This window comes from Pungitius pungitius, chromosome 13, assembly GCF_949316345.1.
Source record: "Pungitius pungitius chromosome 13, fPunPun2.1, whole genome shotgun sequence".
NCBI classification, from domain to species: domain Eukaryota; kingdom Metazoa; phylum Chordata; class Actinopteri; order Perciformes; family Gasterosteidae; genus Pungitius; species Pungitius pungitius.
In genome coordinates this window covers 3,783,477-3,803,100 of record NC_084912.1, presented here as the reverse complement: position 1 = coordinate 3,803,100, position 19,624 = coordinate 3,783,477, and the positions used below count along the sequence as shown (strand labels likewise).

The window sequence follows — 19,624 nt, the reverse complement described above, 5'->3', positions numbered from 1 at the left end:
ACATGTTGAGACGCTCCCGAACCGCTGGGGGCAGTCACGCTCCAGACAGTTGTCAGCCAGTTCTCACCAATGAGAAGAAGAAGAAGAAGAAGAAGAAGAACTCAATACCTTTTAATGTTGGACGTTTACTAACGACATGAACGTTAGTAAGAATTCCAAGCGCTGTGGTTCAGTGCAGTCTACAATTTACCGCATCGCCATGGACACCCGAACTGCATTATTCGGTAAAACTGCGACTCTTTCGAACGATTAGTTAACGTTAGCTTAGCAAACGTTAGCTAACTGCCATTCGAGTAGGATGGCTGCGAAAGTTTTCAGATTAACCAACAATTTGTGAATGAAAATAAACAAATAATCGACTCAACTCGAACACGCCGTTTTGGCGATAGTGTTTTTGTCCTAATGTCAAATGGTAAAACAATGCAAGAAGCTTCACGATAATAGCAAACGTAGCTGGTTTGGTCACAGCATACGGTAGCTATCCATCAACAGTTACTTTAATGCGCCCGTCGTAACTTCCGGAACTCCGGGCTCAGTGTTGCCTAGCAACGACAGTGGCCGCTCCTTGCCAACGCTTAGACGACCTCGCTGTGACGTCGCTGTGACGTCATTCCAGTCGGTACGATTAACGTAGACAGACATCCGTTGACGTTCTCCTTTTATTCTTAAAGAGTACAATGAATTATAGAAACCAATTTCCAGATGTGATGGTGCTAACAACAACAACAACTGGAAAATGCGATACAATCATAACTAGTTTAAATTATTAAAGATGTTCTTGTGATTATTTCCCTATAATTAAATTGTATAAAAGCAGACAAAAAAACGTTTGTTCAAGTATTGTCAGTGTCATTTCCATGGGTACATCTGATTTAATCTAAAAATAAGTTCAGTAACAAATTGCCTCTAACAGAGCTGCTTTTGTTATTGACTCCTTTTCAGGTGTCCTATAGCACAGGGATTTTGCCTGATGACATCCAAATCAAAGGGCCAGTTGGCCACCCTGCCATGGACAGAGATGTTTGCATATTGGGTGCTGTCCTTTGGCTCACACCTGTACTCTTTCTACCAACTGCACATATTCTCCAAAGGTAAAGCAGATACGTTTGATATCCAGTTCAGTGGTTCAGTCTATCGAGAAGAGAGGGCCAAGAAAAAATAAAGGCTGTTGTTTCCCGTTTCTTCCCTCAGAGCATGAAGCAGGATTAGAGAGAGAATTCCAGTTGGAAAAAGGCCTCATAAAGGGTTTTAAAAGGGTAAGTTTAATGTTGATACTACTTACAAATCTGGTCGAAATTTAAGCTTTATTATTATCTTTAACAAGCTTTACAGTTTCCAACTGTTTTCTCTTTATCCCATTTTGACCATTCAAACAGCCCTTTCAACAGGCTTCAGGTGTGATTAAGGGCTCATGGTGAAGTTAGTTATTTCTTTTCAGGATCCATCAGACTTTGAGTGGACTTTCTGGACAGAATGGGCCAAGAAGTCTTTGCTGTGGACTCTTCTTGGTCATGGTGTGATTTCAAAATTGACCAGTATCTTTTACCCAAAGGTAGGAAGATCCGCCTGCTACAGTACTGTTAAGTGGAACATTACTATCGGGTGGGAGGAGTTTTAATCCACGCTGTGTTTTTTTTTGTCCCCTTCACAGTTGAGGGTGCCAGCACTGACGACGTACGGCCTCCTGGCTGCCAGCAGTGTGCTGGGGGTCAAAGGTGTGAGCGTGCTGCTGGTACACCTGGGCTTGTCCTTCTCAGTGGCCCTACTGCGAAAGCCAGCGCTGTCATGGGCCACCAACCTGCTGCTGCTCTCCACACTTCACATCCGACCACTTCAAGAGATCCAGGTGGGTCGGATCACCCGGTTTATACTGGTTCCTGTTTTTCTTGGGGTGCTGGTGCCTTGCATTAAAAGCCTAGAACAAAAAAATGTTTTATGAGAAGTAAAAGACATTAACAGCAGGCAAAATGTAATAGATTCAGGGGGTATGTATGAATTTAACATTTTTTTACCATATTGCATTAATTATTTGACTTAGTATTTGATTATCACTAAAAGCTATATTTGTAAAGAACACAAGGGGCCACACAATACCAAAGAGAGCAACGACCCTTTTGGCCACTCTGCTGCATTATTTTATGTCGTCACCACAAGATAGAAGTTGGGTCAATTTTATTGAGGCTTTTACATACCAAGCATGTTATTTCCAGTATCTCCTGAGTATCACACAATGTGAAAATCCTCCCTACACGAATTGCAAAACAGCTAACAGGGTGAAGCAGTACATCCCCACAATAGAGCGTACTCACATTCTAAAAGTAAAACATTTAATGCAGTGAAAATGAGAGAATTACCAAAACAGAGAGTGAGATGTTTGAATAAACTGTATTTTCTTCAAAGCAAAATAAAGAAGTGTGTAAGTAAGCTCCAGTTACAATTGTTGGAAATGTGACTTCAGTAAGTGAAATACAATAGAAACCGATTGTTCAAATATGCTGTTGATGCTCTCATTTAAATGTGTCATAATTAAAAATATAAAAAAGAGTGATTGAAAAAAAGAAAAGCTACACTTAATGTTTGATTGTAAACACTAATAAAAAAGTTTTCCCAGTGAATGTGTTAAAACGTAATTGGCCTTCTCTCTGCATTACTCAGAGGGGCTGGTATCAGACGGAGGAGGAGTACTACCTGCTGCTCTTCAGCGTGGCCGTCTGTGGTCTACGCTTCATCAGCTTCAGCCTGGAGCGTTGCTGGAGCTCCGGAGAGCGGCGTGGAGCCGTGGAGCTCTGCTGGTTGTTGTCATACACCTTCTACCACCCTTTCTTCTTCAACGGACCCATTGTTACGTACAGAGATTACGTCGAGCAGGTAAGGCCAACGATTCCCTGATTGCTGTTCCTAAGTGCAGGTGATCTCAGGTGACCTTTTGAAAAGCAGACCTTGGCGGTGGGCCTTTGATAAGAGGGGTATTAACTCAAATTTCTTCAGATTTCTTTGTGCTTGTCGTTGTGAAAATACAAAAAACCTCACTTTTTCCCACTTGCAGATGCAGAGGTCTTCCGAGGAGTGTGATGGAGACAAATCTGTTTTTAGTTACTTAGTGCTCAGATTAGGACGGATTATTTTGTGGTGGTGCACCGCAGAATACCTGATCCATGTAATGTACATGCACTGCATCCAGTCTAATGAGACCTACTTAGAAATCCTCCCCCCCTGGGCCTTGGGTAAGTCTTTGAACTCCAATGTATTTTTAGGCTGTTCTATACAGTGTATTGTAGATTTTTTAATTTTTTAGACGCACACCGTTTCAAGATGAAGAATTTAAATGGAGTTACCTTCCAAAGGATTTAGTTGGATTTAAAACTAATTTATAACCAAACCTTATGATCGGAGGTGGGATTTTATTTATATTTTCATAGTGACAGATTTGCTTTATAGTATTTATTCACAAATTGAAGGCATAAATCACCTTGTTTGTGTACTATATAACCCCTATGAGTCTTTACAGGACACTGAGAAAGTAAAGTTCTCTGAGATTTTGAAGTTCTTTGCTCACAAATTAATCATCCGTCATTTACTCGCCTCGTTGTTGTTTTTGGAATGTAAAGATGTCAATGATTAAAATGCGGACTGTTTCTTTGACCTCCTCCTGCTGGTGTTGCAGGAGGTCTGGCCCTGGCGCTGGTGCAGTTCTTCTTTCTGAAGTACCTGGTGCTGTTCGGCCTTCCGTCCACGCTGGCTACTTTGGACAAGCTCGTTCCCCCGAAGCTTCCCCGTTGTGTCAGCATCATGTACAGTTTCACCGGCATGTGGAGGTGAGCTAATGCAGCAAATGACAGCTAAAACCCCCGATAAATAAAGTTTGGTACTGGCTTAATAGCGTTTCTTAACACGTCAATGAAAAGATGGGAAAAGACAGCTTCTGTTATTGTTGAACAAAGGGTTAATATAATGTCCAGGTACAGCGGATTGTCTCATCTTCTGTCGGCCAATCAGAGTGACAGGTCACCCCTGCTCCACAGACATTGTATCATTATTTCAGGCTGGAGTGGTTTCTTCGCTGTCAGCATCCTTCGTTTCCAGTGAGGAACAAAGTAAATCTGAAACAAACATCTGGGGTCACGTGATCTATCAAATACCGACCCTTAAGTATATAACACCATTCATGGTTAGTCAGTAACGGTATAGCGTGGAGTCATCACCAATATTTAAATGAGAGTTAGGCACTAGAGAGAATAATAATCATTATACTTCACTTCAAGATTATTTCAGATCCTGCTGCTAAAATACAGCAGGCAAACAGAACCATCTATTAAATACCTACTCAAACTACTTAATAATTAACATAAATTTCAATCACAGTCTCTCTCTCTCACAAAATGTCCATTACATCAACGGACACCAATTCATAAGCCTGATGTGGAAACCAAATGGCCCCTAATTAAATAAACTGTCCAAGGAGACGATGAGCAGGATGAGGGGCGGTGCAGAAATAGATGCAATTAGGCTGTGCGCACAAGGTGGACCAAGAGTTCTGCACATCCACCTGAGGCTGGAGAAGAGGACAAGCCCGATGAGTTGCAAGAAGGCAGACTATTCCTAGGATGTGTAAAGAAAGCCCACGGACGTATCCAAGCAGGTTACAGGGGTAGTGAATCATCCCGACGCGCTGCAGGGATCAGCACACTTCCTGCAGCACATTGTTGCACAGCCAGCTGCCACTCGCTCACGTTCGTGTACATTACGGGTTTATTTCCTTTAGACGCTCTCCCCCTTTTTGTTGTTCTCCTCTGTGCCTCCGTCGCTTATCAGTTCATCTATCGAAGTAAACGTCCTGACCATTGTTGCGTTCGATGAACTCATTTGACACCGCAGCGGCCGAGCGAAGGGAAAGACTATGCCGGGTTTATGCTGAAGGGGTCACAATTGCTCAAGATAAATGAACACAGGCATTGCAGTGCTTGTTGGATGGGAACATGCCACAATAATCAGAAAGACTTCAAAGTTAGAAGGATAAAGGCAACAACATTTCCACTCGTATCAAGGTTGTATTGTTCTTGTTTTTTGTCTGATAAGTTGCGGTTTGTGGTGCTGTTGAGCTGCATTGCATTAAACTAACCAGTGTTTCTAATATTGAGTCCACCACAATTATAAATAAGAGGAGGGAATATAACAGAAACATCTCTCTCTATAATGAGACAATATCCAAAACAATGATAAAGTTAAAGTCACTTCAAAATCCTTTTATTAATATATAAATAATGTAATCTTATTTAAAAAAGTTCCTCACAGTAGAAGACCCAACAAACAGTCTAATGAATGCAAACATTCTGAAATACAATACAGGTTGAATACCCCCTCCTCATGGCTTAAATCACTCTGTTCCCGAACGTAATTAAAAAAGAGCGAATGCTCTTAATTCCGAGCACATACAGATGAGATGGAAGGCTGTGCGTTTGGGTTTTGCAGTAAAAACCCAGCGCGCGGGTCCGCAGACCGAATGGGCCGATGTGCTGACGCCGACGCACTCCAATCCGGCTGAGCTGGCCCATGTCGACAACATTGACGGAATGCATAAAGCTGTCCGCTGACATCACTCACGTAACGGCGTCAGTTTATAGGCAGCACTACAAAAAAACAGCAAGAAAAAAAAAAAAAAGCCTTTTTCTAATCTTCTTAAGGACGAAGAGCCGCACACACAAACACGCATCCATCACACATACTGCATATGAAGCCCACTGCTCGGGGGCGTTCTCACACCGTGCTATGTTATTATGTAAATTTGTGACTCAATATTCATTTCTTTCTCTCTTTTTTTTTTTTTGTTCTCTCTCAGGCACTTTGACGAGGGCCTGTATCGATGGCTCATCAGGTAAGAGGCACTTCATGAGCAGAGGACGGACTAATTCAGATGTTAATGCTTACTGAAAATGTGAGATGTCATCTAAATCAAATAATAACTAGAATATCCATCGGTCCGACTATCCATTATCTACCTATTAGATAAAATCTATTAGATCTATCCATCTATTTCTCCATCTGTCTGCCCATCTATCAAATCCATTTGATCTCTGTCTATCTCACACACATATATATATATATATATATATATATATATATATATATATATATGGATTCATATCTATTTATAGTCTTCACTGTCTTGTATTTCGAACAGCGTGGCGTGTTTATTCAACCTTTCACATGTTAGCCTCTGCACACACACTTAGTGTAAAAAGCTCATTTCCTGCAGGCCAATGAACTTGTCAGTTGAATAACCTTAAAAAAAAAAAAGGTGCCGTTCCCCAGCTGCCGCCCCACACGTTTCATCACAATGGACGAGGATGCCGCATTTGCATGTAGGCTTTCTCATGATTATGAGGTGGGATGTCGTCGGTGAATAGTTCTTCTGTTGCGTTATTATGTGCATATGCAACGGCGCATTACGTGGTGGCTCGCTCGCACTTTGGACGACGCACGTTATTAGTTTGTGTGCTTTTTAATGACGCACACTTGGCTGAATGCCGCCCACTCGGGGGGGGGGGGTCACGGTCCGCTCGGTAGACGCGGGCTGCTACATTAAGGCGACGCTGCTGTCAGAAAACACACCGACATTGAGTGAAAGGTGCTCCCTTGTCCTGGTTCTTGTTTGCTAATTAGTTTTTGATGGCGTGTGCCTGGTTTGGAGATGCACACACAAGCTCCCATTCATTTGATAACGGTAGCAGATTGGGAAGGTACACTTTACACCCAAATCCAAAAATATCTATTTTTCCTCTTACCCGAAGTGCTATTAATCAACCTAAATTGTTTCGATGTGTCGGCTAATGTTGGAATTGGTCACCGTGGAGACGACCGCCTTGTCTCCAATTTAGTGGGACTAGATGTCAAAAAACAGCAACGTCTCTTTCACAAAATCCTGACGCGGTTGAAGTAAATCCCAGGACATTGCGCTGGACAGGGTCATGTGGGGACAATGGTCGAAAACAACGGGATTGTACTTCAACGTTTCCATATACAAGTTGCCATTTTAATCCCTGTCCACCGAACATAGCTTTCCCCTGCTTAGCGGCATCGCTCGCAATTATCCCAGTGCGGCGGCGAAGCGATACCCACGACACAAAGCCCCGACGTTCCTTCTCGCCAAAGTGCCTTTAAAGAGGTTTTAATGCAGTTCTGAAATTCTGTTGAAACGGTCTGAAGAGCGCTAGATGAGTGCGTAGGTGTTAAATGGTGTGCTCTGCATGACACCCCGTCTCCCTGAGCAGCTAAGTGGCTCATTCTTAAGCATTACATTACGCCGCCCCGGCCTGCATGTGTCTCGCGTTGTGTGTTTCATAGTTACCAACCGACAACAGAGCTCCCACTGGTTGTTTGATGGAGTTATTACATACGAGGGGGGAGGATTTACTCACAACACCGTGGGGGAATAACCCGTTAGAAATGTTTATTAATAGCATTGTGTATGAATGCGTGTGCGCGGTGTTTGTGTTGCCTTGCACTCTAATGCCTTGTCTTTAAAATCTGCTTCGCATGTTGTCTGCACCATCTGCTGCAAGTATTTGGTTGTTGCACGACACGCTGATTGCCAGCGTGTTGCAGTCATTGGTGTCTTGCAGTGATGATATTTTGATTAAACTCTGTTTAGCCTCCTTCTACATCTGATCAATGGAAAGCGACTGATAGGTGCCCGGAGTGTTCAGGTATTCGGTTTGCTCTCGCTCTGGTTCCTCTCCACCTGCTTCTGCCCCCCCCCTGCCCACTCTCCCTCCCCCATCTCCCAATACGGCGTAGCCAGGCACTCTATTTAAGGCTCAGAAAATGCTGGCTCATCTTTCAGGAACATTGATTATCCGCAGGGTGGCCGAGATAATTAGCTCCCAGCTCTGCAACGGCAGACAGGGCGTGTTTGTTTGCTTCGAAGTGTGTTGGAGCGATGTAGCATGTTGAGACTCTCCCCGGAGACCACGCGGCTCACGTGATATCTGAGAGCGCTCCCCTGCACGCCATGCACCGCCATCTAAACTGATTCCTGGGATGTATTATTCAGCTCCTATAGGGTATCGCGTCAATATGCAGCTGCTATTTTTTTTTTTTTATGACGCATGAATTGTGATCTCTTCCTCAATCCACAGTGGAATTAAATGCATGTGCTGGATGGATTTTTTAAAGTTTAAAAAAGTGGGAATCAGAGCTTTACCAAAACAAAACAAGAGCTCACTGAAGAGTTGAGAAAAAAAAAGTTAACTTGACAAAGCAAGTCAATGCGGAATGATTCACCCAATTACAGCATCCACATGATAAATACATACATGTGATTCGGTGGGTTTAGTTGGTTATAAGCTGTTTAAAATGCTTTACTGGTGGTGTCCGCAGCGTTTTGTTTTGCCTTCCAGATACATCTACGTGCCGTTGGGGGGTTCCCGGCATGGTCGCCTCTACAAGATGTTGTCCACTGGCCTGGCGTTCGGCTTCGTCTGCCTCTGGCACGGCGGCCACGACTACTTGCAGTACTGGGCCCTGATGAACTGGGCTGGAGTTCTGGTGGAAAACGGACTCAAGTCTCTATTCGCCTCGTCGGCCGTTCGCTCCATTGTTGTAGGTTTGATATCCAAACGTTGTTGGTGTTAAAAGAGATATTTGACATCGACGTAATCCTCTGGTTATTCCACCAAGTGGATTTTCAGTTGTGTGAAGATGATGAAATCGTTCTTTTAGCTAGAAATGAAGGGCTCATGTAATCCGATTTAACAAGAGATGATGCTTGGGGCGGCTTCAGTAAATACAGACATCTCATTGGCATGTACAGTTAAGGACCAACACTAATGTGAGTGAAAGTACATTATATTATACTCATTCTGTGGAGCCTTCGGAACACAAGGCCCATGTTCTCAAAATAGTAATAAAGTGTGATGGCTGACTGTGTCATCCTTCTGGTTCGTGGCCGCAGTTCATTAGTTCCAGGTGCTTTGCTGCTCTTTGTCTCTCAGAGTTATTTATTTACTGATTTCCCAGGAGCAGAATGTCTCGGCTGCGACGGAGAGGCGCTGCGTTGGCCTTCTCTGTGCCTTCTCCACCGCCATGCTCATCCTCTCCAATCTGGTCTTCCTTGGGGGAACACACGTTGGCAAAGTCTTCTGGAAGCGTGTCTTCGTTCGAGGTAAATTGTTCTCCACGACGCGCTTTTTTTACTCTGCAGGACGGTTTCTACTGGCATTTGGGAATTTGTTTCCGTTTTTTAAATATAATACGACTCGATCAACTCATGCAGGTCAAATCAGGATTAGATAATAAAAAAGTTCTGTATTCTTGGCTTTTTTTCAAGGGATGTTGAGGTTATGGTTATAATAATAATGCTATGATGATGATCAAATATTAGAATCTATTTAAAAAGCACTTGAACATCACAATGTTTACAAAGGGTAGAAAAGACAAACAAAATGTTGATCATAGAAACAATAGAAACTAGAATTAAAATGAAATCAAAAATAAAAATTGAAAGAAAAAATAAAGTAAAACAAATGGTGAGAGAAGGTAAAGACTAGACTATGAAAGAGTGTTGTAAAACGAGGTCACACTGGGCCATGTGATGCATCTGGATGGGCAATCTCTCCCCAACACAGAGACATCTGCTTTGTGGCTTTGAGCCTGTTTTCGCTCCCTTTTGTTTGGCTCATTTGGTACCTAAAGCAAGATGGCAGCGCCTCCTGAAAGCCTGTCTGCTCATGATAAGGGGTGGGTGCAGAGTCAGGGCCTCCAGCTGAAACCTCATATAATATAAATATATATATATATAGACAACTTTTTTGACTACTGGGAACCAAGCTTTTCACATCAGAGGTATCATTTTAGACAGTTGGTGTTAGCGTTGCCTACTTCCACATCCAGGAGACCCAGAACAACGTTAGCATCCATCATTCGAGTCACAAGTGGAGTTTTGCTTTATTGTGACAGGAAAATAATGGGTTCGAGCTGGGCAAGCTCACAGTAAATTGTGGTCAAGATTATTCCGTTTATTGCATAACAAAGTTGAGAGGACCTAAAACTAAGAGGAGGGAGTTTTAAAATACCATTTCTCTTGTGAATTATTCAGTCAGGCCTAGAAGCTAAACAGAGAAACGCAGCTCGCCTTTATAAAAATTCCATCATACATATAATAGTGAAAATAAATGTGTGTAACGTGGCGCTGACCGATGCTTGATTTAAGATGTTTAAAAAGACCGTCGAACAAAAGCTTTTTTGCCAGTGTTGTGGTTTTGTACTTTTAAATTGAGATGAAATGGATCCGGTTCCCTGTGTGTGCGCATGTGTGTGCACTAAAAACCATCGTAGGGGAGCTGCGGTTTGCTTCATTAACGTGAAATCAATGCTTTTAAATCAGCCTGCCCGGGCTTTTTACTGGTGTAATCTCACTCTTTGAAACACAAACGAATTCCTGTTTACACGGTTGTGGCGCACACACACGTTATCTGAGGTTTAGCCCCAATTTGAGGTTTTCTTTGCAGGCGAAACCAGTAGACACAGTGTGTTATGCTATTTCGAATGAGAGTAGACTTTTGAATCTAATTGTAAGTGTAATATAGGTCAAATGACAACACTTTTAATGCGTAGGCCATGGATTCAGTTCTAGCATCACCTCTAAACAAAGCAGCAACGCTATCGGCCCTGCGAGGCTGTCCTTGGACGGTCCTTGAAAAGTCTGGGGTCAGCACAGCGGTCTCGGTTGCATCCTGAACTTAAATGTCCAAATTTCAAGGCAGTCCAATATGTCAATATTTCATTGTGGACCAAAAAGAGGCAGAAAGACATAGCTTTCCCCAGAGACGGCTCAGAAAACTACACACTTTTTTAATTGGCCGAATCACACATGAGTCGAAAACGGTCAAAATGTGACGTAGCCGGAGACCTCGAAAAAGGAAGAAGTCCACCAACAACTCCTCACAATAGTGTACTGAATATTTCATTTTCACTGAGCTATTATTTGATTTTCTGTCGTCCTTTCAAGATCCAGCTCAATTAAACACAAAGTACTCTTTGTTAATCAAGCTGCAAAATAAACTGTGGTATAATTATACCACTGGTTGATTACAGTCATGATAACATGCAACTAGAAGAAGGGTTTTTCTCACTCTCTCTCTCTGCCAGGAAAGTAACTGGCATCTCGACGTGCGGCGTATCGCTCCCTTGCCTCTGTGCTGTGCTTTTCACTTAGTTGGTAGCAGCAAAGGTCAGACTGCCAGGTCGGGGGAATATATTTCACACTGAGGGCTTTAATGAAAATTTACATAACAGCGGAAGACAAAGCGCTGGGACGTCATGAACTGCGGAGCTTGCTTGTGGTGCGCGCAGGGCCCCCCCCCCCCGAGCTAAAAGGCTTTGCACGATGGATTTGGGGATCATGCATCATGTTTGCAGTAGCTCATGAGCATTCGTTGTGTGGTTAAACCAAGATTAATAATCAGCCGGCATTCACGGAAAACTATGCTCATTTTTCCGCAAACGACACGTCACCGCGGCATAAATATTCATCAGTAAAAAAAAAATCTTGTTGCTTTTCTCGTGTTCAGGCAGGGAACGGACAGTACAGCTGTGCATAAAACAGCCCGCGTGTGCGTGTGTTTGAATTTGATTTTGACATGAATGGGGAAGAATAGACCATTGAAAAAGCATTGTTGGTGCAGGTGCAGGTTACCGAGATGCTCTGGAGGCAAGCCAGTGCGGGAGGAGGTGCAGACGGCTGTCCTTACCTGCCCGCTCGGCCCTCTAAGACACGGCTATTTATAGAAGAAGAGAGTGCATCAGGAGCATCAGCATCAGCAGTGTTAAATGTCCAGTGGCAGACCAACACATGGGCTGTCTTTGCTCCTTTCAGGCTGGTGCACCGTCGCTCCGCCCGTGCTGGCCTTCCTCTACTGCTTCGCTCAGGTCGGACTGGAGTGGACCGCTCACCCTTGACTTTCCGGCCCGCCGCCAGCCGCCCAGAAACAACCTTCCACAGAAGCCGCCCAAAACCTCGGCCCGAGGTGCATGCTGAGCGGGCCCCCCTTTTCCCGCCACCTGGGGAAAAGGGGGGCCCGTGAGCTGCTACTCGGGAGGATCAGTGGCGATTCCTTTTGGAAGGAGAGAGCTCCACAAACTGTAACACACAACGAAACCCAGTCACCTGATCATTCACAGAATCACGTTAATGTTATTCGAAGAAATAGTCAAAACAATACGGCCTCTGTTGTATATGGCTCCCATTACAGTATTGCTCAGTGGTGCGGTAAGCCGGAGAAATGCTAATTTCACATTTTCTTCAGCTCGCCACAGAAGAGTTTGTGTTTTCAGAGGCAGACAGAAGGAACCGGATCGGTGTCTTTACTTAACGGATGCACCTTGGGCGAAGTAGAAGAAACACACTCACTTTTCCTTCAGCACATTAATAATAATTATTGATGACATTTATCAACTAGAATGTAAAAAAAAAAAAAATACATGAGTTGTTTTGTGCTATTTTGTTCAAATATAATGCCTCATTTCTCCAAAATGTCAACTGGACATATTTGGTTTAATTTCCTGTTTCCTGGTTATAAATATGCATCCATGTTATAATGGATAACTTCATTGTCCCTGCTGTAATGAGTCATTCAGTTTCTCAGCTCTACACATACAGGTCTAAATTGTTTTTTGGTTATATTGAGACACTTAAAACTCTTCCAGAACTTTTCAAGAAGAATTATAAATTTTTTATTCTGACAGTCAACATCTTTGAATTATTTGAAAAGGTTGATCATTGATAAAGAAAACAGAAGGCTAAATTATACGAGGCCATGCTTAGTGAGATTGTTCTACTCATCGGATTCATTGCCAATAAAAATAAGAATTCCCATCGTTTCCTTTAACCGATGCCAAAGAGGAAGTGAAGCACGATAACTCGACTCATGCTCAGCGACTCACGAGCTTTTCACATGACAACTAGCTTTAGTTAAGGCTTAGTGCTGCAGGATATTACTTGTTAAATATTTTGGAAAATGAATTCCATGTCAGGTCATCAGGTTGAGGCGGTTCCACGTCGTTTGTTTATTCCCACTCCAAAGAGACATAGGAAACAGCTCTTAGCGATGAGTCACACACCTTTTTAAATCTTCGTCATTTACATTTCACAAGTTTAATTTCCACAAGACAAAGCTTGCACGCTTGTTCTTTGTCTTTCAAGCTTAGAAAGTGTTGTGTGGCCAAAAACCCGCGTGATCCTCTTACTGCTCTCAGTGAGGAGAGCAATCGGCTGCAGGGCTTCCAGGGAGATTAGCTCAGGAACGAGTGAAGTCGGAGGCTCCGTCAACATGAAACGTTACTGTTGTTGTCGTCGCCTGGTGGTTTATTGCAGCTTCACAGGAACTGACTGTTGCCAAAAGGGTTTCAAAGTGAACGGTGTGATACGAACAGGTGTGTCACCCCGACGTGTGCCTGTCAGTCGGGTGTCGGTTGTTTTTTGTGGCGAGTGTCTCCATTAGTTAATTTCTCTTCCTCGGGATTATCGCACCTGGGGCACCCTAAGCAGGATCAACGGGGGGGTCAGCGAGGAATCCGCTCAGATGAGACTGCGCTTCATCTGACGTGAGGAGATCAGCAGGAGAGAATAAGCCTGCTCAGTAAAGTCCATTAACCTGAAGGCACACCCCCCCCCCCCCACCCCCACCCCCAAAGGGAACAGACAGAACAGTATGTATAAAATATTTATTATGAATAGTACAGTATGTCACAGTTCATAACAAAGAGTTCCCATTGTGCTTGAAATAAGTTACATTTCTCATCATTTGTGTAACGCGTGTGAACAAAGAGGCGTGTGCATATTACGTAAATACACCGAAACCCAAGCTGGTCTCTTTGAGAATCTAAAACATTGCAATATAATGTGTGCATATATATACGTATAAAGAGAGAGAGAGAGACGGAGCATTCAAGAGCCGACGACAAAAAAAAATAAAAAAAATAATGCTGTGTTCAAATCGTTTCAGAGGAGCAATTTGGGGTTTTCCTCACTGCAGCCCGTTAAAAGGATTACGGGGCGATATTACGAAGGCACAGTGCAGCATGCTTCTCGGTAGCAATCGCAGGGTAATCGCCAGTAATATTAAGGTAAATGTAATGAAGGGGTTGTGCAATACTACGGAAGGATTCTTCTAACATTCGTCTGTTTCTTCTCGGATATTTCTATCCCACGTGTTGGGATCTTGTGTTTATGAATTTTACAGCACAGAACTTCATATTGCTCTCAAGGATCTCGTCTCTGAGTTTTAGAGTGCACCTGCAGCACGTCCCGTTTTAGTAACGTATATTTAGGGTGTTGGTAAAAGAAAAAAGCCGGCGTAGGTGAGAGCACCCTCCACATGCCGTGCATTTTTGTCGTTGGGCTGCATTCAAGCAGTGGCACCAAATCCATCTTTTTACCGATTTATATAGTAAAGTCAGATACTAAAACAAAACTAAAATAGAATTGCACATTGATCGTTTTAACAAAATGAGCAAAACAGTATAGTAGCAAAAAAAATAATTTAAAAAAAGCTTTAGATTCATGGTTTCATTCAAAGTGAAAGTTTAAAAAATATTGTTACTAATTGTGTCATTCATCTGTGTCATTGGTGAAGGGAGATGGGTGAATGTTGGCTAAAGTGACAACATTCCACCATAAGTAACTTCAAAAGGAAAACAATTCTGCTGTCATCCGTTGAAAAAATCTTTTACATGCAGGTATAGAATTGTTCAGTCACATAAGCGTTGCCTTTCTTCCCGGATCTCAATTAGCTTAGCTTAGCATAACGCCAGGAAGAGGTGGGATACGGATCCCAAAGCTCCGAACAAACACTAAACAAATGAGATGAATACCACTTTGCTGGTAAATAAGCTTCCAGTGTTTACGTTTGCTGATTAATACAAAACCTTTGAACGTATCACCGGTGTCGGATCGGAGCCTCAAACCCACTCAATGGTCACGATGAAAGTAGCCGGAATCCTAAAATTCAGAAGTCTTTTTAAGTCTTGTAGGTGGTGTGATATTAAAATGTAAAAAGTCTCCACTTCTAGAGTAAGTAGAGATTAGAGCAGGTTTTCGCCACAGTGCTGCGATGTCGTAGTAGAGTCAGCATTTAATCAGTTGTAACCAGGTGACCTTTTACTAATGGTGTCTGTGGATATAAAGATGTGAAAGCTTTCATCAAGGCTCAACACCGTCTGTTCGTTTTTCCGCCTCAGTCTGATTTCAGAACTACTTTTTCCACGTGTGAACAGCCGGTTTATGAAGTCTCCGTGATGGAGAGGTCATGGATGATTTTAGTGCTTCTCCTTCCCCCCCCCCCTCAGAGTCACTATCTTTGTAAAAAATAAATAAAAAAAACGACCCATAAAAGACCCACAGCCACCGGCGGCAAACAAAATGATTTCTCACTTCTGTGATGACTTGCCCATTTATTTTTAAGTAAGCTGAATTTTTGATGAAAATGGAGCCGCAGAACGCCTCTATTTTCCCTCGGCCGTCTGTGTCTCAGACTCCTCTTGATAAGAGGAAAGGCATGCAGGCAGCACAAATTAACCCTATCAATAATACATTATATAGAATCATGGTTATTTTCGTGCCACGTAAAAGACTGTAGGCTTGATGATTTTTTTTTTCGGGTTTTATAACATCACCTAAAAAGTTATTACTGTATTTTAAGAGCCTCAACGGATTTTAATTTCTACTGTAACAGCTATTAATGCATAATTATTGCTTGATGACAGAACTCTTTGCTCCATTTGATGGTTTCTGAATCTTCTTCTGTGAACTTTTTAGGGTTCTAAAGCACATTTCCTCATTTGTATCATTCTATGCCGAGGTACCGAGGCCTTTTCTCTGTTGTGTTTCCAATATATTATCAATTTAGTTACAAAGATCGGAATCAAACATCTTATAAAATATTTCTTTGAAACAACCATTTTGTTATTGTGTAAGCTTGTTGCTCTTTAAATGAAGTTTTCCTTTTTTTGGTAATAAATATGATGTTGAAATGTAAAAACAAAACAAAAAAATTCAGATAAAAAAAAAGAAACAAATGTATTTTCTTATTTTTAAGTCATTCATTTTAACGGGATCAGCTGTATTATTACAGACTAAAAACACATTAAACCATGCATTCCAACTGGCGTAGTATAAAAATGTACCTCGGTGGCCAAAAAAGTCAAAGTAATCACTCAAACAAGTCTCAGTGAGTATCTAGGTCTGTTGACACAAACCACTCTGCATTTTTTAAAACTTCAATTATAAATACATTTTATTTTTAGAAAGATTGTGCAAAAGGGCATTCATTAATATGTTCTTGACTCTCTTCAAACAAAGTCAGCGGTACCATCATTATCGGTACCATCTGCGACACCTAATTATGCATCACCAGAGCCAAAAATGCATGGGCTCTCATTCAATATGTATCATACAAATGTATCACGTGTGTGTTGTAGTGTTTCAATTTGTGTATAACAAAATAATAGATATCCAGAAAGATGGCTAACTTGCTCCCTGCGGCCTTTTTCGTCAAGCCCATCGATCCCACAGTTGAGAAACGCCTTTGAATATCTGATTTCTTGGGCAGAGTTGAATAATTGCGGATGATCCTGGCAGTTGATATAATAAGAAGAGTTCATCAATAGCCTGAAGGGAATTACTCAGAGACTGTGTCAACATCTGGAAAGCCCCTCATTTCATCACTGTCATGGTGAAATAATGCAAACGACATTGCTGTGTGGCCTCAAATCGATCAAATATGCAGAATCTGCATTTTTTCGAGGCACGCGTCTATTTTATGTGACATGCAAAGAATCTCATACATACGATTCATCACAAACCAGTGGGTCATGCTGTTTCCATTCTCTTCCCAACAGAGATACAACAGCGTCCTTCTGCTATCGCGCTCTCTGAAATCGAGATGAAAATCGAAAAACCGCTCAAGCTGATTTTCCATCGAAGTGCGACGCTCCAAATGTATGTACAGACAGAAGGGCTGTCAGCGGCTCAGTGGTCGCGACCTCGGTTTGTCAATGGGCAGGTACACCCCCCCCCCCCCCCCCCTGCGTGATACAGGCCGGTGCGTCTTTAAGACCACGCTAATCTAAAAAGGTGCACCCGATCGCAGCCTCGGGCCTTCCAGGCAATCTGGATACCAGCTGCACGGTTAACCTGACGAGTTAAGCCCTCCCCCCCTCATGAGAAGATGTCCTCCTTGTCCAGCTCTGGCGACGCCGGTCTAGAAATGTCAAAAAGTCTCTGCGGGGAGCCGCCGCTCGACCCCCTGGCCTTGAGGAGCTGCAGCGCCTCGGCGAGCTGCGCCTCCAGGCCGGACATCCGCACGTCCAGGCTCTTCAGGTCGTCCTTCAGCTCCAGCTTGAGCTCCTGCAGCGACGCCTGCAGCGTCTGCTCCGGGATCGGGTAGAAGCCGTGGCGGCTCTCCGGCGGCTGCACGGGGCTGCGGTCCTGCGGCGTCAGGCGGAACTCGCCCGCCTTGTCCAGGAGCAGGTCGCTCTTGGTGATGCCGCTGTCGCACGAGTCCGTCTTCCTGAGAGACGCCTGCGGCGGCTCCAGCGCCTTGGTCCGTTCGGGCAGGGTCTCCATGGACTCGGCCTTGGACACCTTGTTCCAGTTGTCGGCCTTGACCACGGACTCCTTGAAGAGGCCCCAGCCTTTCACCTTGACCGGTTCGTTGGCGCGGCCTCCTATCAGCGAAACCGGGGCCGGCACCTGCAGCTTGGCCTTGCCCGAGGGAGGGCAGGCGGCGGCGGCGGCGGAGGCGGGCGGCGCCGTCGACGACGACGAGGGCGTCGCCGGGCTCTCCGTCACCGTGACGATGCTGGTGGTGGCGATGGCGGCCGCCGGCACGTCGGCGTACGCGGGGCCCCTCTCGACGTCGCGGTCGTCCAGCTCCGGCGCGTGGCGCGCCTCCTTCTGCTGCCGAAAGCGCTGGAAGAGTTTTCTCACCGGGTGGTCCGGGGGCAGGTTCAGGGGGGCCTCGTTCTTCCGCCGCTGGCGCTCCTCTTCCTCCCGCTTCACGTCGCTGATTTTTCGGAAGACGATCTGCGAAAGAGAGTTTGAAAGTTCTTGTGACCGAGGCGGCATCGGGAGAGCAAACGAGCGCGTCAAAGCCTCCTCTCTCATTCGTGGGAATTGGGGAAGTAAAACAACAGCCTGATGACAGTCCTCTGAGAACGGGTCCATCCGTCTTACGGATTGTGCAGCATTGTGTGAGGAAGGCTGCGCTGTTTATAAACGCTGTGTAAATGTCACCTTTTTAAAAGAGGCAAGTCCCGCGACACAGAGGCGAGGGTCACGTCATGCCTCTGGCTTCAGCGAAGACACACTGTTATTCTATTAAGAGCATCGCTCGGATGGCACCGATACACCGTACAAAGAAGACACTTTGTGCTCCATGCGTCTACTTCTATACAGGTTCTTTGTTTTATTCAGTTACAGTTCAACAACCACATTTCCCATCAGTCTTAGCAAAAGCACGTTTATGACGCCGGATGTTTTTAAAAACCCAAGAAAAATCACTTTGCTCAGGAAGTCATGTTTTAGTTATTAATCAGAACAAAAACCAAATATTCCCATGTTGTCAGCCTTTATGCTAAGCTAAGCTAACAGCTTGATTGCCTGCTGTGCACAGCCACTAAAAGGTTTTAAGCGTTATCTGACAGTTCACATTGCCCCGATATCCTTTTTTTTTTTTACAAAAACACATGAATAAACAAACCAAAGAAAGATTTGGATTGTTTTTTCTCATCTGAATTGAGATAAGGGACATTTTACGGTTTTGCAAACTCTAGCCCTGCTTCTCGAACCCAACTTATCTGCAAGAAGAACTTTTATGCAGAACTTCCCATAACGTCAAACGATTTCTGTAACCAAAGAATACGGACAAACCGTCGTCTCTCAGCATTCTGTATTTCTAATCCAAGAACCCCTCTGCGCGGAAACACACGCCGCCTGACAAGCGGAACAGAAGCTATGTGGCTAGCTGGATTTCCCTGAAGTGTACAATCAGAAAGTGCCGGACCCTGTGAATGGCGAGCGTACGAGGCGGCAGATGAGATTGCCTCTTCACGCGCAAGCAATTCCATTTCACGTGGGCTGGGGGTGGAGGGGGGGAGGGGGGGAGGGGAGACGGGGCACGCTCGGCCTGCTTTGAATCACGTGAAGATTGGTAGCCGCACTCGAGTGGTCCGTCGCAGCTGTTGGTCTCTGAAGGAAGGGCTTTAATATACTCCGGCGCTTTAATGGACCCGTCTCTTGCTATGAAGTGCGGCATCGGTTGTTTTTTGCTGTTCACGAGCTAGGAGTTCATTTCGGGTTATTGAATATATTAAATTTACATTTTCTAGAAGGAGTTGTGTGTTTGTCGTTTCTGCTTACAGTCACATAAAATTGATTCCGCTTTCCCATTCGTTTTGATGTGGAATTACTTTCAAAATGCCGGTAGGTGTATTTTACTGCTTCTGGACAAAGAGCCATGAGAAACGTTTCCCTTTGCTTTCAGTCCGTGTGCTAAGCTACGCTAACCCAGCACATGGCTGTAGCTACACTTAACAGCGACACGTTTGTTCATCAGTCTTCACGTTGTGC

At 44.0% G+C, this 19,624-nt stretch overlaps 2 protein-coding genes across 7 annotated transcripts in view; one reads left to right on the top strand and one right to left on the bottom strand.

The window, feature by feature from the left end:
- The first annotated feature begins 70 nt into the window (after positions 1-70).
- hhat (hedgehog acyltransferase) overlaps positions 71-19,624 on the top strand; it is a 20,330-nt gene continuing 776 nt past the window's right edge. Inside the window, exons 1-12 of one of the 3 annotated variants that reach the window (XM_037465368.2) lie at positions 71-224; positions 943-1,091; positions 1,192-1,256; positions 1,439-1,552; positions 1,652-1,846; positions 2,656-2,868; positions 3,047-3,224; positions 3,665-3,815; positions 5,837-5,872; positions 8,397-8,598; positions 9,016-9,160; positions 11,873-12,611. In XM_037465368.2, the coding sequence (XP_037321265.2) occupies positions 971-1,091; positions 1,192-1,256; positions 1,439-1,552; positions 1,652-1,846; positions 2,656-2,868; positions 3,047-3,224; positions 3,665-3,815; positions 5,837-5,872; positions 8,397-8,598; positions 9,016-9,160; positions 11,873-11,955 (1,503 nt within the window). In that variant the 5' untranslated portion in view covers positions 71-224; positions 943-970 and the 3' untranslated portion in view covers positions 11,956-12,611. The other 2 variants (XM_037465367.2, XM_037465369.2) reach the window with 2 other exon arrangements.
- Positions 17,077-19,624, bottom strand: part of kcnh1a (potassium voltage-gated channel, subfamily H (eag-related), member 1a) — a 23,255-nt gene continuing 20,707 nt past the window's right edge. For all 4 annotated transcript variants that reach the window (XM_037465364.2, XM_037465365.2, XM_062566468.1 and 1 more), the window contains one exon: positions 17,077-18,079. In XM_037465364.2, the coding sequence (XP_037321261.2) occupies positions 17,213-18,079 (867 nt within the window). In that variant the 3' untranslated portion in view covers positions 17,077-17,212. The remainder of the gene's footprint in view (positions 18,080-19,624) is intronic.